Genomic DNA, 21816 nt, shown 5'->3' on the forward strand with positions numbered 1-21816 from the left:
AGACAAGGGTTAAGGATTAGGGAATAGGTTCTCAATCAAATGCACATTCATCTGTTATTCAGCTACATTGGAAACTGAACCATTTATGCTGAGGGAATGTGAAAGGAAGAGAAATCATGAATACTAAATCATTTATGCAGTCCAAATATATCTGTTAAACCTCAGATAGCATGATAATTTCCATCCTAACCCATTTTCAGACATTCATAACTTACTGAAACAGTTACCCCTTGTACCATAACTTTGCAGGATTGGTCTCTGTTTAAGGGAGGTTTTTATTTTTTTAAGTTGAGCAAAGACATTAAATGTATTTTAAAGTACAAGAGTGGAACCTCCCATCTTCCTCAGACATCCCCAATTTAAAAAAAAAATCAAATGCCTTTTTTTTTTTACAACTCTAGGAGTAAAATGGATGTGGGTAGGAAGTTTAAATTTGGCATGTAGGAGTCCTCATTCTAAAATTACCACCTTTGAATATACTGGTGAAAACTAGCTCTGATTTAACCTATTGAAAATTGAATTTCATACACGTGAAATACATTTTGCACAGAATTCTCATTAATCTTGTTAAAGTGGACAGCCAATGAATTCCACACTGCATATGTGCATCTAAGCTGTACAGTGAAAATGTAATGAAAGTGCATGACTTATAATATTTGCATCCTATAAGGCAGAAGCTACTTAGCTACTAAGGTTCTCTGGAGGAGGGCTTCCTTTACTACCCTGCAAGGCAAGGAGAAGGCATTCTGGTAGCATACAGCCAAATATTCTACACTATGAAATTTCTTTGATCTCTAAACCAAATGTAATTTTTGATAAAAGTGACTAAGAACATTCAAATTGAACAGTTAAGCACTCAACATTCAGGAAATTCAGGCAAAGAAAGTTGGTAGCTAGGCCAGCTTCATAGTTAATTGCCTCACGTACTGATCTGTTGGTTGAAAAGGAGTTGAACAGTACAAGGATACCAACTATATTAACATATATAAATTGAAGAGAGATTTATTTTAGAACATTTAAGTAAATAAAGATTGCCAATGAAAACAGAGTATAGCAACAATGAAAAAAAATTTTTTTAAAGATGGTTCACATGTAATCTAAAGCCAGAATCCTGCAACTGGTTCTGATGGAATCAGTGGCAGGACGGGAGCTAAATTAATATAAATTAATTAATATAAGTAGAACACTATATTGTACTAGTATGTAATTAGAGACTACATCAAAAGCAATGCACAAGGGGACAGAGTTATGGTTATGCAACCTTTTCTTAATCTAGCTTTATTGATAGAATGTTAGTTATAGATATCTGGGAACTGGAAGAGTGCTTGACTTAACACACACACTTCCTTTTAAACCGGAGGACAATTTCTCTGCATTCACCAATACAATACCATTTTGCTATATTCAGCCCAAATTCCACCTCTTCAAGATACTGTGTGTACCAACTGTACTTTTTCACTTTCATAATAGAAGATAATTAAAGGCCCTAAGAGGGAATATGACAAAGGGACACAAAATAGTGAATGGTCTAGTAGATTCAGCTTCTATTCACCCTGTCTCATAAAACACAAGAGGAACAAAATGAAACTCAAAGTTAGCCAACTCAAAACCAATAAAATGAAACTTCTTCCACACAAAGCACAATGAAACTCATTGCACAAGATATCACTGAGGCCATGAGATTAGAAGGAGTCAGAAACGGATTGGACATTAATATGGATATCAAAATATCCATATATATAATAGCAAATGCTTAAAAAAAACCCCAAATCCCATAAACAATCTCCAAGAAGGGATATAAATTTACATGCTATGGGGCATAAGTCAACTCCATCTATCAGGGGTTGGGAGGAAACTTTCCATGGAGCGGATTATCCCATAACAGCCTGCTGCAGGGTTTCATGTACTTTTCTCTAAAGCGGGTGGTAATCTTGTCAGAGACTGGTCTAGATCAGAGGTGGGCAAACTATGTCCTGCAGGCCACATTTGGCCCGTGGGACTGTCCTGCCCAGCCCCTGAGCTCCTGGCCTGGGAGACTGTGTCCCCCCCACCCCCCCGCAGCCACGCCGCCGCACTGCTTTGGGTGGTGGGGCTGCAGAGCTTTGTGCTGTGCGGTGCGGCTCCAGGCAGTAAGGAGCGGGGCGGGGGGAGAAGGGGTTAGATAGAGGGCAGGGGAGTTCGGGGGGTGGCCAGGGGCATGGAGAGGGGTTGGGGCGGTCAGAGAGCGGGGAACGGGGGTTGAATGGGGGCAGGAGTCCCAGAAGGGGCAGAGAGTAAGGAGAGGAGGGGTTGGATGGGGGGCAGTCAGGGCACAGGGAACAGAAGGAGTGGATGGGGTAGGGGTCCTGGGGGGCCAGTCAGGAAGGAGGAGGGGGTTGAATGAGGTGGTGGGGGGCAGCTAGGGGAGAGGGGTCCAGGGCAGTCAGGGAGAAGGGGTGTGGTTGGATGGGGCAGGAGTCCCAGGGGGGCAGTCAGGAAGGAGGGGGGAGGTTTGATGGGACGGTGGGGGACAGTTAGGGGTGGGGGATCCGGGGGTGATCAGGGGACCGAGAGAAGGGGGGGTGGATGGGGCAGGGGTTCCCAGGGGGCCATCAAGGAATGGAGGGGTTGGATAGGGCAGGAGTCCCCGGGGGGGGGGGGGGGGGGCTGTCAGGGGGCGAGAAGTGGCGGGGTCAAATAGGGAGCAGGGGCCAGGCCATGCCTCACTGTTCGGGGAGGCACAGCCTCCCCTAACCGGCCCTCCATACAATTTCAGAAACCCGATGCAGCCCTCAGACCAAAAAGTTTGCCCGCCTCTGGTCTAGATGGACCACTGGTCTGATCCTAAATTTCCTATATTTCTTTGTTCCTGTTTAGTGAATATTTTAAAACTTATAACACCATGTTTATATTAAACTGCCCACAAATACAAGAGTAAAATGGTGTAGAAAATTCAAAAATCTACTACTAGTAGTAACAGCAGCAGCAATAGTATCCAGAGGCCCAATGAGGATAGGTGCCCCATTGTGCTACGCAGTAAACTCAGAGTAAGTAGGGCATGTCTAAATTTCAAAGGAAAAAAGGTAGATTTGACAAAGATTAAAAAAATCAAGGAGAAACTCTCATTTTCTCTCAGGTTTTCTGTTTACTTTTGGAATTTTGGAATGGAAAAAAGATTTTCCATCCAGTGTTCTTCCTCTCACTTTTTCCCCACTGGAAAATAATTGGAAAAAGAAAAAATGTGAGAGAAAGTAGTGAATAAAAACCTCCACTCTAACTTTTTTCCCTCTAAATGTATTTCTTTCCCCTGGAAAAGCATAAAAAAAGATACACAGAAAGTAAGTTTTTCCCCAGTTTGTCTCTCTGTCTCACTCTCTCCCGTTTTTTAAAACAAAAAGCCCCAAAACCTTTTCTCCTTTTTTTCTACTGGGCAAAGACTACTCCAAAATCTGAAATGAAATTTAATTTCATTTAAAAAAATGTTTCAAATTTTTCATCCTTCCAAAAGTAAAAAAACCCTCATTCAATCTAAATGAAAAAAATTTAGTTCTCTTTTAATTTTTTTTTAAATTAAAAGAACAGCTTCAAAATTTCAACCAGCTCCACAAAGTGACAATCTGTCCCCTGAAGAGTTTACAGCAGTGGTCCCCAAACTGTGGGGTGCGCCCCTCGGGGGGGAGCAGAGGAACGTCGGGTGGGGGGGCGTGGTGGGGCCCAGGACAGCCCACACGGGGTGGGGAGGGAGTGCCACCCAGACCTGCTCTACCCCCAGCCCTAGCCTCAGTTCGGGTCCTGGTCATGGCTTCACCCCTGGCTGCGGCCCCAGCTGCAGTTCTGGCCTTGGCTCCCAGTCCCAGCCCCGGCCCCCAGTCCCACTCTTAGCCCCCAGCTGTGGCTCTGCTCGTGGCCCCGGCTCCTGACTGTGGCTCCGGTCCTGCTCCCAGCCGTAGTTGTGGGGGTTGGGGGAGGGGGTGGACAGGTTCCGTTATGGGTAAGAGAGGCCACAAAAGAAAAAGTTGGGGGACCACTGGTTTACAGTCTTGTTTAAAATCAGAGACAACAGCTGAGTATAACAAGCAGTCTGAAGGAATGGGTGCTACTGTAACATAAACAAACAATAAAAATCAGACCCAACAATCAAACATATCAAAGAAAATACTTACCTCTATGGGAACAGGATCTAGCCCTGCACAGTTTTCATTGCATTTGTCATAGACTAATCTGAGTTTCCTGAAGAGTATTGATAGCTGACGGAGATGTTCTTGCAGCTTTGCTAATCTGTCTTGGTATGTCCCAGTATGATAAGTAACACCATTTGGTAGCTTAAGAAGCCAAACAATTTAAAAAGGAAAACAGTTAACAAAATAAAACAAACAAAAAAAAAGTTACTAAAACAAACTTTCTATCCCATCAACTAAAACGAAGTGTTTATAAAAAGTTCTTTTTTACTAGGGCTGTCGATTAATCGCAGTTAACTCAGCGATTAACTCAAAAAATTAACTGTGATTAAAAAATTAACAGTGATTAATCGCACTGTTAAACAATAGAATAAGAATACCAATTGAAATTTATTAAATATTTTGGATGTTTTTCTACATTTTCAAATATATTGATTTCTATTACAACACAGAATACAGAGTGTACAGAGTTCACTTTACATTATTATTTTTATTACAAATATTTGCACTGTAAAAAAAAATAGTATTTTTCAATTCACCTCATACAAGTACTGTAGTGCAATCTCTTTATCGTGAAAGTGTAATTTACAAATGTAGACTTTTGTTGTTACATAACTGCACTCAAAAACAAAACAATGTACAACTTTGGAGCCTACAAGTCCATGCAGTCCTACTTCTTGTTCAGCCAATCGCTGAGACAAACAAGTGTGTATACATTTATGGGAGATACTGCTGCCTGCTTCTTATTTACAGTGTCACCTAAAAGTGAGAACAGGCATTCGCATGGCACTTTTGTAGCTGGTGTTGCAAGGTATTTATGTGCCAGATATGCTAAATATTTGTATGCCCCTTCATGCTTCAGCCATCATTCCACAGGACATGCTTCCATGCTGATGATGCTCATTAAAAAAATAACCCATTAATTAAATTTGTAACTGAACTCCTTGGGGGAGAATTGTATGTCTCCAGCTCTGTTTTACCTGCATTCTGCCATATATTTTATGTTATAGCAGTCTCGGTTGATGACCCAGCATATGTTCGTTTTAAAGAACACTTTCACAGCAGATTTGACAAAACGCAAAGAAGGTACCAATGTGAGATTTCTAAAGATAGCTACAGCACTTGACCCAAGGTTTAAGAATCTGAAGTGCTGTCCAAAATCTGAGCGGGACAAGCTGTGGAGCATGCTTTCAGAAGTCTTAAAAGAGGAACTGGATGTGGAAACTACAGAACCCGAACTACCAAAAAAGAAAATCCAATCTTCTGCTGTTGGCATCTGACTCGGATGATGAAAATAAATATGCTTCGGTCTGCTCTGCTTTAGATCGTATTGAGCAGAACCTGTCGTCAGCATGGACACGTGTCCTCTGGAATGGTGGTTGAAGCGTGAAGGAACATATGAATCTTTAGCGCATCTGGCACGTAAATATCTTGAGACACTGGCTATAACAGTGCCATGTGAATGCCTGTTCTCACTTTCAGGTGACATTGTAAACAAGAAGCGGTCAGCATTATCTCCTGCAAACTGTAACCAAACTTGTTTGTTTGGATGATTGGTTGAAGTAGGACTGAGTGGACTTGTAGGCTCTAAAGTTTTACATTGTTTTATTTTTGAATGCAGTTATTTTTTATACATAATTCTACATTTGTAAGTTCAACTTTCATGATAAAGAGGTTGCACTACAGTACTTGTATTAGGTGAATTGAAAAATACTATATCTTTTGTTTTTTACAGTGCGAACATTTGTAATAAAAATAATAATAATATAAAGTAAGCACTGTACACTTTGTATTCTGTGTTGTAATTGAAATCAATATATTTGAAAATGTAGAAAACGTCCAAAAATATTTAAATAAATGGTATTCTAGTCGCGCTGTTAAACAATAATAATTGCGATTAATTTTTTTAACCCTGTGATTAATCGCAATTAATTTTTGTAAGTTCTTGACAAACCTATTTTTTACATTTTTCTCTCCGACTAACAGTCATGGATGTTCCAGCCACTTTCTTTACATTAAAAATTTGCACCTTATCTGCTGATTTTATATGCCAAACCCAAGTCCTATGTAATCACAGACCCTTTATATAGTCAATAACTTCTTATTTAATATCTTCAAATAGTTTTTCAAATGCTAACATCTTTTCTATTGTGACTAATCAGAAGACTGTGCTCTCTGGTATCATACACAGATCTGACCACAGTAATCCACACACTTATGCCCCAGACATATTCAGTATATTAGGGAAAGAGGCTCCATAATGCAGAGTGCAGCAGTCGGCTCACTTAGCAAAGGCACTGGAGTCTGTATTCAATTCATTTTAGTTAGTTATTTAAAAAAATAAAGTTTCAACAACATTTTTTAGGAAAAATATTTCTAAATTTTTCAATTATTGTTTCTGTTTATGACCAATTTATAAAGGATTGAAACTTTTTGAAAATTCAACATTTTGATGAAATAATTTTGTAGTTTTTTGGCATTTTTTGACCAGCTTTAATTTTAAAATTCATAGCTCTCTGTGGGGTTAACATTTGTTACCTAAGATCACTTCTCTCTCCACTGACAGCTAAATCCTACTGGAACCATGAAACTGTTTACCAAGAGAGGAGGATCATGACACAGATGAGAGAATGGGTGTCTGGACCTAGACTATGGAACTCACTCTTACAGAACTTCCAAAATTAGAGCTTAATACAAAATACACCTCATCAACTTAGCTTTTCCACAATAAGCTCTCTACACAGACACATATACACATTCATCACAAAACAAAATGTCTTCTACTTTTCAAGTTTCCCCACCGACGGAAATGAGAGAAAGAATTTGTTTCATTATTTTCATCTGGGAGGTGATCATACTCACAACTATAAATATGAATTCTGTAACTGAAGTTAAATCATGAATAGTGAGAGATCTCTGCATCTAGCTGGCCACCTCAGCCATGAATCAAAGTGATGAACTAAGGGTTTGTCTACACTTGCAGTGCTATAGTGCTTAATGAAAATGCTACCTGCCAACAGGACACCTTTTCCACTCAGCATAGTCTATAGGTTTTAAACCTCCTAAGAGGAGCTAGCTATGTCAATAGGAAAAGCCCTCCCATTGACAAAGTGCTGTCTACATCAGGAGTTAGGTTGGCATAACTGCAGCACTCAGGGGTGCAAATTTTCCACACCCCTGAGCGATGTAGTTATACTGACATAAGTGTGTAGTGTAGACTAGGGCTCAGTATCACATTTCTGTGGTTCATAACAGAAAAGAAGAGGCTAAGGTGGATTTCCATAACACCAAATATTGAAAGGAAATACAGTCATAACTTTCTGCAAAAAGGACTCTACTATGAAATCCTGAGAGCATAAGAAAGGCCATACTGGGTCAGAGTAAGGGTCCATCCAGCCCCAGTATCCTGTCTACTCACAGTGGCAATGCCAGGTGCCCCAGAGGGAGTGAACCTAACAGGTAATGATCAAGTGATCTCTCTCCTGCCATCCATCTCCACCCTCTGACACACAGAGGCTAGGGACACCATTCCTTACCCATCCTGGCTAATAGCCATTAATGGACTTAACCTCCATGAATTTATCCAGTTCTCTTTTAAACCCTGTTATAGTCCTAGCCTTCACAACCTCCTATGGCAAGGAGTTCCACAGATTGACTGTGCACTGAGTAAAGAAGAACTTCCTTTTATTCCTTTTACAAGAAGGGTTTCTTCAGGTATGTTGGCAATAAGAAGAAAGCCCAGGAAAGTGTGGGCCCCTTACTGAATGAGGGAGGCAACCTAGTGACAGAGGATGTGGAAAAAGCTAATGTACTCAATGCTTTTTTTGCCTCTGTCTTCACAAACAAGGTCAGCTCCCAGACTACTGCACTGGGCAGCACAGCATGGGGAGGAGGTGACCAGCCCTCTGTGGAGAAAGAAGTGGTTCGGGACTATTTAGAAACGCTGGACGAGCACAAGTCCATTGGGCCGGATGCGCTGCATCTGAGAGTCCTAAAGGAGTTGGCGGATGTGATTGCAGAGCCATTGGCCATTATCTTTGAAAACTCATGGTGTTCAGGGGAGGTCCCGGATGACTGGAAAAAGGCTAATGTAGTGCCAATCTTTAAAAAAGGGAAGAAGGAGGATCCTAGGAACTACAGGCCTGTCAGCCTCACCTCAGTCCCTGGAAAAATCATGGAGCATGTCCTCAAGGAATCAATTCTGAAACACTTAGAGGAGAGGAAAGTGATCAGGAACAGTCAGCATGGATTCACCACGGTCAAGTCATGCCTGACTAATCTAATTGCCTTCTATGATGAGATAATTGGTTCTGTGGATGAAGGGAAAGCAGTGGACGTGTTATTCCTCGACTTTAACAAAGCTTTTGACATGGTCTCCTACAGTATTCTTGTCAGCAAGTTAAAGAAGTATGGGCTGGATGGATGCACTACAAGGTGGGTAGAAAGTTGGCTAGATTGTCGGGCTCAACGGGTAGTGATCAATGGCTCCATGTCTAGTTGGCAGCCGGTATCTAGCGGAGTGCCCCAAGGGTTGGTCCTCGGGCCGGTTTTGTTCAATATCTTCATTAATGATCTGGAGGATGATGTGGATTGCACCCTCAGCAAGTTTGCAGATGACACTAAACTGGCAGGAGCGGTGGATACGCTGGAGGGTAGGGATAGGATACAGAGGGACCTAGACAAATTGGAGGATTGGGCCAAAAGAAATCTGATGAGGTTCAACAAGGACAAGTGCAGAGTCCTGCACTTAGGACGGAAGAATCCAATGCACCGCTACAGACTAGGGACTGAACGGCTAGGCAGCAGTTCTGCAGAAAAGGACCTAGAGGTGACAGTGGACGAGAAGCTGGAGATGAGTCAACAGTGTGCCCTTGTTGCCAAGAAGGCCAATGGCATTTTGGGGTGTATAAGTAGGGGCATTGCCAGCAGATCGAGGGACGTGATCATTCCCCTCTATTCGACACTGGTGAGGCCTCATCTGGAGTACTGTGTCTAGTTTTGGGCCCCACACTACAAGAAGGATGTGGAAAAATTGGAGAGAGTCCAGCGAAGGGCAACATAGATGATTAGGGGTGTAGAACACATGACTTATGAGGAGAGGCTGAGGGAACTGGGATTGTTTAGTCTACGGAAGAGAAGAATGAGGGGAGATTTGATAGCTGCTTTTAACTACCTGAAAGGTGGATCCAAAGAGGATGGATCTAGACTATTCTCAGTGATAGCAGATGACAGGACAAGGAGTAATGGTCTGAAGTTGCAGTGGGGGAGATTTGGGTTGGATATTAGGAAAAACTTTTCCACTAGGAGGGTGGTGAAACACTGGAATGCGTTACCTAGGGAGGTAGTGGAATCCCCTTCCTTAAAAGTTTTTAAGGTCAGACTTGACAAAGCCCTGGCTGGGATGATTTAGTTGGGATTGGTCCTACTCTGGGCAGGGGGTTGGACTAGATGGCCTCCAGAGGTCCCTTCCAACTCTGTTATTCTATGATTCTATGATTTGTTTTAAACCTGCTACCCACTAATTTCATTTGGTGGCCCCTAGTTTTAATATTATGGGAACAAGTAAATAACTTTTCCTTATTCACTTTCTCCACACCACTCATGATTTTATAGACCTCTATCATATCCTCCCTTAGTCTCCTCTTTTCCAAGCTGAAAAGTTCTAGCCTTTTTAATTTCTCCTCATATGGGACCTGTTCTAAACCCCTAATCATTTTAGTTGCCCTTTTCTGAACCTTTTCTAATGCCAGTATATATTTTTGAGATGAGGGGACCACATCTGTATGCAGTATTCAAGATGAGGGGACCACATCTGTATGCAGTATTCAAGATGTGGGCGTACCATGGATTTATATAAGGGTAATAAGATATTCTCCATCTTATTCTCTATCCCTTTTTTAATGATTCCTAACATCCCGTATGCTTTTTGGACTGCCGCTGCACACTGTATGGATGTCTTCAGAGAACTATCCACGATGACTCCAAGATCTTTCTCCTGATTAATTGTAGCTATATTAGCCCCATCATATTGTATGTATAGTTGGGGTTATTTTTTCCAATGTGCATTACTTTACTTTACAGAAGTGGTTTTAGTACTGTTACATAACACAGAAAACATTTATTTTTTAATAACATTATTTCCCCTATATCTAAGTTAATTACTTCATTAAGTTGTACCAAATGCGTGAGCATTTCTTTAAGAGTTGAAAAGAGAACTAAGATAGACTGTATATATTTGCTAGTTATAGCTCAAAGGGTTTTAACAGCTCAAGGCTATGTGAATTGGATTGAATTTCATAGAAGCCATGGTTTCTTTCATTGTGTTTAAATGTTGTAAAAATAATTTATTCAGAAATTATTTTTTGTATCCTCCCTTTCTGATCTAAGGAACATTTTCAAACAACTAGATTATGTCCTGTTAATAATAGTGTACAACCTGTACACTGGTTCTACTTTTAGTTTAGTCCACAAATAAATTGTTCTTTTTTCACCTTTACTTTTAACTTAAGGATAGCATCATATTAATGTCATTACAATAATAGAGGATTTGCAATACCTAATCTAACTGTATTGGCCATTGCTAAAAGCAATACTCCATAAGGATACATATTTTTCTTGCAGTTATTTTACAAAACTTCTCACTTTACTTTTATTCAAATACAGTGAAGAAGCTCAAATGAGACTCTTCATAGTTAAATCTGGATTTTTAAAAAAATAACTTATTCATTAAAAAATTATGCAACTCTAGTAAGATGCACAGTTCCTGAAAACCTCTTAGAAATGCAATAATTCTCAAGCTATAACTTTTTAATTTGTTATATATTAATTTACAAAGGCTATTCCACTTTGTTGGCCAAATTCTGTCTTATACTCAAAAATGTTTCTACTCAGCTCCCATTTACTTCAGTGATTGTTGGATTCTTCCCACGGATACAAGTACCTGGCCTCTAGTATTTCTCTCACCTCCCAAAACAAGTGCTATGATACAACTAGCACAAGTAAAAACAAATAAAAATAAGCACAGGACTTCAACTCAGCAGGAGAAGAGCATAAGCAACCAAAAAATTATTATATATATATATATATATATATAAAATCCAAGCTTCCAAAGGGTCATTTCAAACAGTAGGAGAAGAGTGATGTTAACAGTTATTACAAATACCCTAACAATATGCAGTCTTTTTACAATATGCAGTGACCACTAGCAGCCATTACTTTATTTTTAGACCCCACCGCTACAATGTGCTCCTCATAGAAGTGCTCCTGCCATCACTTAAGTCAGTAGGGTTCTGTGCAGGTGTAGGAGTTTACGTGAGCAAAGCTCCTTCCAAGATCTGGGACTGTTTAATTATGAACACAATGCTATTCTTCTTAACATCAGAATGCTTAAACTGGTTATGCAAGATGTAGAAGATGTGATATTGGATGCCATCTTAAAATTTTATGAGATGTTATCAAGCTCAGTATCAAAATGCTTTAGCAATAATTTCTGACATAAATACCTAGATATAGATAAAAAATTACAATATAAGAACGTTCAACTAAAAAATAAAATCATAGTCACAGGAAGAAATAAAAGGATTATATTCCAATTCATCTTCTCAGATTCTATTCTTTAAATACAATTACATCTTGGGGTTTATTTACTCAGTAACCAGCCTCACACTGAAAATTACTTGTACCACTTTCTGAGTATAAAAAGAGCGTTAAGAATTTCACCCAGTTTTGGATGGAAAATGTTATTCTATAGTAAGATGACCAAAAGATCTCTGGCAAAATAATCCCCAAAGGCCAGCAAGAATACAGAAAAGAAGTTAGCATACAAACAAATTTTGTTATTTCTTAAAAGAAAATAGAAACATAAAGACAAAAGTCTTACATTTAGCGTGTACCCACAGTACACTAAATGAGGATTTTCTCTAATTCACAATGCTCATGCAACCAGGATGGAAGAACAGATTTACAGAAATAATCCAACAGCAATATACAGACAACATATTCTCACCCCTGAAAGCACTTTGGTCAAGAACTTGCTCTAAGCTAAACTACCCCCTCAAATACTGAAAACACTTTCTACACATGCTATGATGCATCCGATCACCTCCAACTGTATTAACTTTTTTTTTTTTTTTTTAAACAACTAGTTGGTAGGAGATAGGAAGGGAACAGAAGAGTATGAAAAGGGAAGGTCTTTCTGCATCTCACCTGCATATTCCTCAGTAGCTGAAAGATTTCCATTGTCCGAAATACAATATCCTGCACAGTCTCTTGGCCAATGCGACAGAGAGAAGCTGTGTTCACTTCTCGGGCTGCTTGAGCCTGTGGTCCTGAGAAAGCACCAGGAGGCATCCCTGCCCCAGCGAGAGGAGGAGTGGACATGATCTAACTCCAATCAATCCCACAAAATAAGGCTGCACACAGACAGGGAGAAAGAGATGCTGAAGTATAGTTCATGAATGCTCAATTAAAACTCTGTATGGTTACTATACTGTTCCTTTCCTCATGACATCCCTATCCCAAACATGAAAAACAAACTACATTACTAAACAGGCAAAAGACAGATTGGTGTTTTAAACATCAGGTTTGAAATACCTTCAGCTTCCTTGAACCACAGGTTTATAACTCAGTAGGACGAATTCAATTCTAGCAACTTATATCTATGCCGTTCATACTATAAAGGAATTATTTGGATGAGTCCTTTCTCCTATCTGCTCTTTGTGGATATGAAAGATTCTAGGGCACTTTTCCTACAAGTAGGAGTTTGTCCTAGTACCTTTGGCCAAAACTCCTTTCCTTCCACTGTTGTCTTGTATGACAGATGTCAGCCCAATTGCTGTCCTCTCCACCTCAGAGGTGGCTGTTTTTCAGGCGGTATGTGTAGTCCGTGAGCAGCTTTGGGATGAAAGGTGTAATAAAAAGTTTAAAATAAATTCCATATCTAGATATTGTTTCATTAGGTTATCAAGCTCCTCTCTAGCACTCTAGATGCTTTACACACTGTACAAACATCTAGAAAAAGGCAAGCAGGCCGAAAACTTTCTACCCCAAGGAAGATGGTTCTGATGCCTGGGCACCATGTCAAAGCAATAGGGTTGCCCAGCAGAAGCTTAGTGGGAAACAATGAGAGAACACATGGGCTCAACTACTCAGTTACTGTAAGGGCTACACCACACCCAGTGTGTGGGGGTTATCAATCCCCATCCTTTCCTCCTGGCTGCAACATACTTGGAGGTCACCGGACTCTGAAGAGTGGAAGATGGCGGGAAGTCCTTCGCACTTAAGTGGGGACTCAGTCTCCTATTCTGCTGGGTTGGGGAGGGGACCAATTCCCTATGCTCCTGCTTCTGGGGGGGAGGGGCAGTTCCAGGGGAGGCAGGAGGCACAGTCCTTTAGTCCTGAGTCAGTGATGGGCAACCTGCGGTCCGTCAGGGTAATCCGCTAGTGGGCCGCAAGACAGTTTGTTTACATCAACCGTCTGCAGGCCCGCACCACTTTCCACAGCTCCCGTTGGCTGGGAACGATGAATGGCAGCCACTGGGAGCTGCGGGCAGGCATGCCTGCAGACGGTTGATGTAAACAAACTGTCTCGCAGCCTGCCCTGACGGACTGCAAGTTGCCCACCACTGTCCTGAGGGGTGGAGGTGTCAGTCAGAGACTTCAAGGGCAATGGCTCTCAACCAGGAGAGAGGCATGCGTGGCGGGTGAATCCCTGGCTCAGGGAGGCTAGCTCCTGGCTGCACCACCCCTTCTGCCTGAGGCCCCGCCTCTCCCGCCGGAGCCCAGAGACCACCCCCTCCTGGCGCGGCAGCCAGCTTCCCCCCCACACCTCCAGCCACCCATGCCCCGCTAGCCCCGAAACAACCGGCGGGTGAGCGGGCAGAGACCCCCCCCCCAGCCCCGGGTGAGTGGACAGTGCCCCCCATAGCACCGGAGGGCTGGGCGGACGGGCAGCATGGCCTCCCTCCCCCAACCCCAGATCACAGACCAGCCACCGTTAGCCCTCTAGCCCCCCCGCAGCACAACGCGGGAAGCAGGAAGGAGTCTGGGGGAAGAGTGTGTGTGGGGCCATGCAAGGTTGTTTGGGGAGGCACAGCCTTCCCCTGCCTTCAATACTCGTGGCCCATGCGCAAATATCTTCCAGAGGTACATCAAGTCATCTAGATATTGCCTAGTTTTACAACAGGCTACATAAAAAGCACTAGCAAAGTCAGTACAAACTAATATTTCACACAGACAGTGAGTTGTTTATACTGCTGTACATACTATACACTGAAATGTACGTAAAATATTTATATTCCAATTGATTTATCTTATTATCATATGGCAAAAATGAGAACATAATCAATTTTTCAGTGATAGCGTACTGTGACACTTTTACACAAAGTAAAACTATTTCTGCATGCTTATTCTCCCCCCCGCCCCCACTGTTACTCTCACCTTCTTGTCAACTGTTGGAAATGGGCCATCCTATCACCACAAAAGCTTTTTTCTCCTGCTGATAACAGCCCACCTTAATTGATCACTCTCGTTATAGTGTGTATGGCAACACCCATTGTTTCATGTTCTCTGTGTATATATCTCTTCCCTTTGTATTTTCCACTGCATGCATCGGATGAAGTGGGTTTTAGCCCACGAAAGCTTATGCTCAAATAAATTTGTTAGTCTCTAAGGTGCCTCAAGTCCTCCTGGTTCTTTTTGTGACACTTCTGTATTATTATATCTGATTTTGCACGCAAGCAGTTTTTAAGTGAGGTGAAACTTCGGGGTACACAAGACAAATCAGACTCCTGGAAAGGGGTCCATTAGTCTGGAAAGGTTGAGACCCACCCCTGGAGGGGAGTGGAGGTTGGGACAGTCCTCCACTTCATAGGGAGGGGAGACTTTCTCCCCTGTGGGGAATGCAGTCCTCGGGGGTGGGGTGAATCTGACCTCTTGTGGGGCAAGGAGTGTCCCAAGAACCTGTGGGGGGAGGAAGGGGAAAGGAGCAGCCTCTGAGGGTGGGGGGATTCCTGGCCCGGGGCGGGGAGGGCAGTCCTAACACCTCTGGGGAGGGGCACTGCTCTTCTCCGGGGGCGCGGGGAAGAAGGGCAGGGCAGGGCAGGGCAGGGCTCCCCTCCGCCGAGGAGGTCGCTGAGAGCAGGCTGCAACCCTAGCCCGCTGCTGAGCTACTTACGGCGGGCGGGCGACAGCCGTCTCCGACCGGCGCGGCTAGTTACCCTGGAAACAACCAGGCGGAAGGAGATGACTGGACTAGAGACAGAAGCGGAAGCGAGGCCGCGCGGGAAGTGACGCCAGAGGAAGGGGCGGGGCGGGGCGCGGCGCGTGGCTGGGAAGGCGGGAGCGGAGCGCGCGGGAGGGGGCAAATGCTGCGGCGCGGGCGCTGGCGTTAGCGCGAGGCGGCTCGAGGCGCGTTGCGTTGCCCGCGGTCAGAGCCGTCCCTGTGGTCTCCAGGGCCGCGTCCCGGCTAGGGTGGAGGGTGCGATTTTTCGGGGGCGCGACTTGTTGGGCGGCCGAGAAACGCGGACTGGGGCCGCCCCAGAGCCCGGTGGCTCGGGTTTGTTTGCGCTGGCCAGTCCAGGAGCGTTTTGTCCGGGGGCACCGGAGCAGGCAGGAAGCCTGGTGTGAATGCGAACTTCCAAGCTGCTTCGGTTTGGCTCTCCACAGAGCAACGGCCGAGGAGAAAGGGAAGGTTTGGGTTGGTGGGCTGGACCCAGGCGCTGGGGCTCCAGGAGGCGCTGGTGTGATGCCAAACCCAAGTACTTTTTTTTTTTTAAAGACATCAGCCTCCTGAAATATCATGATTGGTTTAAAAATTGTGGGATTTTAAAAAAAAGAAAACAACCGTTCAGGATATTATTGGCCTTCTGGTTTTTGAGGTTTTGGGGTGCACTTGTTTCATATTTTCATGCCTTCCTCTGCAACGGAGAGGGCTAGAAAGAAGTGCACTTTAAAAAAAAAATGAAAGCTGAATTTCTCATGAACTCCCATGACTCTAGGAACTGGGGCTTTAAGAAAGATCCCAATTAACGCAAGGGGTGGCAACACAGGATGCTATTTTTCATCTGTCTATTTAGGTTGAATATTTAGGATCAAATTCTTCTCACCTGACTCATCCAAATAGCATTATTCTTGTGAATAAGGCAAATAAGATTTAGCCTTTAAGCCTGTCAATTTTCCTGTGAGATTATATTACTATAGCAGCCCATAAATTTTTGCAAAAAGAAAAGGAGTACTTGTGGCACCTTAGAGACTAACCAATTTATTTGAGCATGAGCTTTCGTGAGCTACAGCTCACTTCATCAGATGCATGCCGTGGAAACTGCAGCAGACTTTATATATACACAGAGAATATGAAAAAATACCTCCTCCCACCCCATTGTTCAGCTGGTAATAGCTTATCTAAAGTGATCATCAGGTGGGCCATTTCCAGCACAAATCCAGGTTTTCTCACCCTCCACCCCCCACACAAATTCACTCTCCTGCTGGTGATAGCCCATCCAAAGTGACAACTCTTTACACAATGTGCATGATAATCAAGTTGGGCCATTTCCTGCACAAATCCAGGTTCTCTCACCCCCCTCCCAAAAACCACACACACAAACTCACTATCCTGCTGGTAATAGCTCATCCAAAGTGACCATTCTCCCTACAATGTGCATAATTAAGGTGGGCCCTTTCCAGCACAAATCCAGGTTTTCTCACATCCCCCCCACCCCCATACACACACAAACTCACTCTCCTGCTGGTAATAGCTCATCCAAACTGACCACTCTCCAAGTTTAAATCCAAGTTAAACCAGAACATCGGGGGGAGGTGGGGGTAGGAAAAAACAAGAGGAAATAGGCTACCTTGCATAATGACTTAGCCACTCCCAGTCTCTATTTAAGCCTAAATTAATAGTATCCAATTTGCAAATGAATTCCAATTCAGCAGTTTCTCGCTGGAGTCTGGATTTGAAGTTTTTTTGTTTTAAGATAGCGACCTTCATGTCTGTGATTGCGTGACCAGAGAGATTGAAGTGTTCTCCGACTGGTTTATGAATGTTATAATTCTTGACATCTGATTTGTGTCCATTTATTCTTTTACGTAGAGACTGTCCAGTTTGACCAATGTACATGGCAGAGGGGCATTGCTGGCACATATCACATTGGTGGATGTGCAGGTGAACGAGCCTCTGATAGTGTGGCTGATTTTATTAGGCCCTGTGATGGTGTCCCCTGAATAGATATGTGGGCACAATTGGCAACGGGCTTTGTTGCAAGGATAAGTTCCTGGTTTAGTGGTTTTGTTGTGTGGTATATGGTTATTGGTGAGTATTTGCTTCAGGTTGCGGGGCTGTCTGTAGGCAAGGACTGGCCTGTCTCCCAAGATTTGTGAGAGTATTGGGTCATCCTTTAGGATAGGTTGTAGATCCTTAATAATGCGTTGGAGGGGTTTTAGTTGGGGGCTGAAGGTGACGGCTAGTGGTGTTCTGTTATTTTCTTTGTTAGGCCTGTCCTGTAGTAGGTAACTTCTGGGAACTCTTCTGGCTCTATCAATCTGTTTCTTTACTTCAGCAGGTGGGTATTGTAGTTGTAAGAAAGCTTGATAGAGATCTTGTAGGTGTTTGTCTCTGTCTGAGGGGTTGGAGCAAATGCGGTTGTATCGCAGAGCTTGGCTGTAGACGATGGATCGTGTGGTGTGGTCAGGGTGAAAGCTGGAGGCATGCAGGTAGGAATAGCGGTCAGTAGGTTTCCGGTATAGGGTGGTGTTTATGTGACCATTGTTTATTAGCACTGTAGTGTCCAGGAAGTGGATCTCTTGTGTGGACTGGACCAGGCTGAGGTTGGTGGTGGGATGGAAATTGTTGAAATCATGGTGGAATTCCTAAAGGGCATCTTTTCCATGGGTCCAGATGATGAAGATGTCATCAATATAGCGCAAGTAGAGTAGGGGCGTTAGGGGACGAGAGCTGAGGAAGCGTTGTTCTAAGTCAGCCATAAAAATGTTGGCATATTGTGGGGCCATGCGGGTACCCATAGCATATCTCTACGTAAAAGAATAAATGGACACAAATCAGATGTCAAGAATTATAACATTCATAAACCAGTCGGAGAACACTTCAATCTCTCTGATCACGCAATCACAGACATGAAGGTCGCTATCTTAAAACAAAAAAACTTCAAATCCAGACTCCAGCGAGAAACTGCTGAATTGGAATTCATTTGCAAATTGGATACTATTAATTTAGGCTTAAATAGAGACTGGGAGTGGCTATTTCCTCTTGTTTTTTCCTACCCCCCCCCCCCGATGTTCTGGTTTAACTTCGATTTAAACTTGGAGAGTGGTCACTTTGGATGAGCTATTACCAGCAGGATAGTGAGTTTGTGTGTGTGGTTTTTGGGAGGGGGGTGAGGGGGTGAGAGAACCTGGATTTGTGCAGGAAATGGCCCAACTTGATTATCATGCACATTGTGTAAAGAGTTGTCACTTTGGATGGGCTATCACCAGCAGGAGAGTGAATTTGTGTGGGGGGGTGGAGGGTGAGAAAACCTGGATTTGTGCTGGAAATGGCCCACCTGATGATCACTTTAGATAAGCTATTACCAGCAGGACAGTGGGGTGGGAGGAGGTATTTTTTCATATTCTCTGTGTATATATAAAGTCTGCTGCAGTTTCCACGGCATGCGTCTGATGAAGTGAGCTGTAGCTCACGAAAGCTCATGCTCAAATAAATTGGTTAGTCTCTAAGGTGCCACAAGTACTCCTTTTCTTTTTGCGAATGCAGACTAACACGGCTGTTACTCTGAAACCCATAAATTTTTGGCAACTCATTCTGAAGCCTGGTCTACATACAGATTTTGAACCAGTATAACTAGGTGAGGAGTGATTTTCTTTTTTATCTAATGTAGTTATACTGGTACAATCCTTGCAGTGTATATATTTATACTAGTATAAAAGTACTTTATACAGATGTAGGGTATTCTCCTTCCTGCATGGGAATAAGCTTAAGGTTTGTTTACACATGGAATTTTTCCTGGTTAACTGTGTGTGAACGCTTATCTTTGGGGTTAAGAGTGCTGTGTTCCTGCTTACTTTACCCCACTAGAAACAGCTATTGCACTTTAATTCATACCCTGCCTTAATCAGTGTTAACTTTCAAATGTAGACAAGCCCTCAAACACCTTTATGTTGATATAATTGAATGCAGAAAGGCCTGAGATAGTTCTAGCATGTTGAAAATAGAAATACGCTGCCTGGAAGAAGCAGGGTGGGGTATGAATCCTCTTTGCAGTTACTCCACAAATTGTGTTCTTTGCCAGAAAAATTATATAATGAATATGTAATATCAGGAACCTGCCCCCTCATTCCAATTCCCAAACTTTTTGCTTCATCACCTTTGAAGAACAGGACTATATAGACAAACATTTAGGGTAAAAAATGCAATCACATTAGAAAACTAAAATTCAGAGTGCCGGAAGTACTGATGAAAAATGTCTTTGAGTGCTAATAAATATACTTGTCTCCATATGGTGGAAAAATGAACTAATGCCAGTGTTTGCGTCCTTTCTTTGTAAAGGTGGTCAAGTTTCTGCATGTGTTAGCTTGATAACAATCAAAGTTCCTGTTTCCACAATTATCATAATAGGACAAAAAGAAAAGGAGTACTAGTGGCACCTTAGAGACTAACTAATTTATTTGAGCATAAGCTTTCGTGAGCTACAGCTCATTTCAATGATTCTGACAATGACGACATGAAAACACAGAAGGGTGCACTTAGACACCAGTGGCTTTTTATTAATTTAATGTGTTGGATCAAAGTACAGGGCTAAAGTGTTTGTGCTATATTAATACTGATGGCATGTACAGTCTTCTGTATGATATGCATAATGCTTGTAAATCTGGTAACAAATGAAAGTCAGGTTGTATACCATGCTCAGTTTTTAAGAAGAAGAAAGCAACCAGTAAAGATTATTAGGGACAGACTTGCCACCAGAACTAAGCTGCTGCTGAGGTTAGGTATCTGGCCCTCATCCCTTTAAAACAAATAAATGAAGCTTTGACCTGGCGGACTAAATAAGTAGTAATTTTCTTTCGAAAACGTTCCCCTAGCCAAGGCACAGCACAAATGATTCTAACAAAGATATTAGCATTAATCAAGCTGTGCAATATATTGTTTTCTAAGATGTATAGAGCAATTATACAACTATTTTAAGGATTAAACTATCAAACTTGATTCCAATAGTCAAGTCAGTAGTTGTGTAAAAAAGTTTACTGAGTGCCCTCTTATATTAATGGCTTAAATATGTAAACCACCCGCAATGTGTGTATGTATAGATATAGATAAAAACTACTTCTAAATAAAAAGCTGCTTTCGTAAATTGATTGTGTGGAGGCTCTATGTAAAAATAAGAGGAATATATTTCCAGGCCAGCAGGCTCCCACTGTTACTAACAGTAAATAAAAAAATACTGCCCACCATGCCTGGGTGGTCAACACTTGGCAGATGTAGCTCCAGCACCTAGAGAAACACCATGCCCTCTCTGCAGGGGACTTAGTTCAGTCCCTCTTTGCTGGGAGGCTTTAGGTTGTGCACATAGGGATGCCTGCAATCGCTTTTCTAGCTTTGCAGCTGGCTTGAGCACAAGGGGCATGGTTTCCTGATCCAAGTGTCCAAAATTGGTGTGTGAAGCTTGCAGGAGAATCTTGCTCAGAGTCCTAACATTTTTCTTACGTGACAGGGGTCTGAAATTCTCTGAACCTTGTCAGGATTACACCTTCTGATCTTTTGTGCCAATGCAAGGGAGCAGGAACTGCCTCATACCTTTCCCTGCTTGAACCAGAACTGCTCTTCTTCCCCCCGCTTAAACCAGAAAACAAATACACACAATACTGTCTGTGTGTTTTGGCCAAATGTGTCCAGCTCAGACAATCCCTCCTTCACATCCATGCTGATTTATGGCATTGGTTCAACCAGTGTCTCTGGATACAATGGCCTTTGCTAATTTCCACACAGCATCAGATCTTTCTTATTTCTCTATCTAAGGAGACTCACCAAAAATCTAGCAAAAAGCTGTCTCCAAACACATGTCCTCCCCTATATCCTTCCCAATCAGGTTTAAGGTGTTGGTGGACAATCTCTCCTTTTCCATGAATAAAGAGGAAATATTCATACTCTAAGATCCCTCCACAGGATTCTGTACAGTTGATCACTGGATGCTGCTATCCTGCCTGAGAGAAGTGGCAAGGGTACAGGGAAATGTTTTAAACAGAACCACAGGGTTCTAGTCTCCCCACTGTCTGATTCAGTGTTTACATGCAGCTACTAGGAGGAACAGTGAGACTGCACTGATTCAGCTGCCAGTAGTATGTAGAGAGCATACAAGTCTGTTAAACTATGATAAGGCCATGTCACCCAATTATCTTAGGGTCTGATCAACAAGAGATGAAAAGATGGCTGAAGTCAAACACTATGCAAACAGCTTCTGCTGGTAGGCCAAAGGAATCATGTTGAAGAGCTTACTGCCACAGTTTTATCTCCACCATTGAAGATGTATAATCACAAAGACAGTCATTTATAGGGGCCGAGTACATCCACAGTTGGGCTATATGGGATAAATTATTGTAGAAAGGATATAAGATGGGGTGGGCAAATTACCGCCCATGAGCCATTTTAAAT

The 21816-nt window shown here is 42.7% G+C and overlaps 1 protein-coding gene across 3 annotated transcripts in view; it reads right to left on the reverse strand.

Moving 5' to 3' along the window:
* The window catches only part of MED30 (mediator complex subunit 30), a 25954-nt gene extending 10528 nt beyond the window's left edge, over positions 1 to 15426 (reverse strand). The window contains exons 1-4 of one of the 3 annotated variants that reach the window (XM_073330277.1): positions 15331 to 15426; positions 12931 to 13049; positions 12363 to 12568; positions 4143 to 4301 (exon numbers count right to left, since the gene is read on the reverse strand). In XM_073330277.1, the coding sequence (XP_073186378.1) occupies positions 4143 to 4301; positions 12363 to 12536 (333 nt within the window). In that variant the 5' untranslated portion in view covers positions 12537 to 12568; positions 12931 to 13049; positions 15331 to 15426. Of the gene's footprint in view, positions 1 to 4142; positions 4302 to 12362; positions 12569 to 12930; positions 13050 to 14594; positions 14991 to 15330 lie in introns of those variants that run through there. The other 2 variants (XM_073330279.1, XM_073330278.1) reach the window with 2 other exon arrangements.
* Positions 15427 to 21816: the final 6390 nt, after the last annotated feature.

This window comes from Lepidochelys kempii, chromosome 2 (assembly GCF_965140265.1).
Source record: "Lepidochelys kempii isolate rLepKem1 chromosome 2, rLepKem1.hap2, whole genome shotgun sequence".
In the NCBI taxonomy this organism is placed as follows: Eukaryota; Metazoa; Chordata; order Testudines; family Cheloniidae; genus Lepidochelys; species Lepidochelys kempii.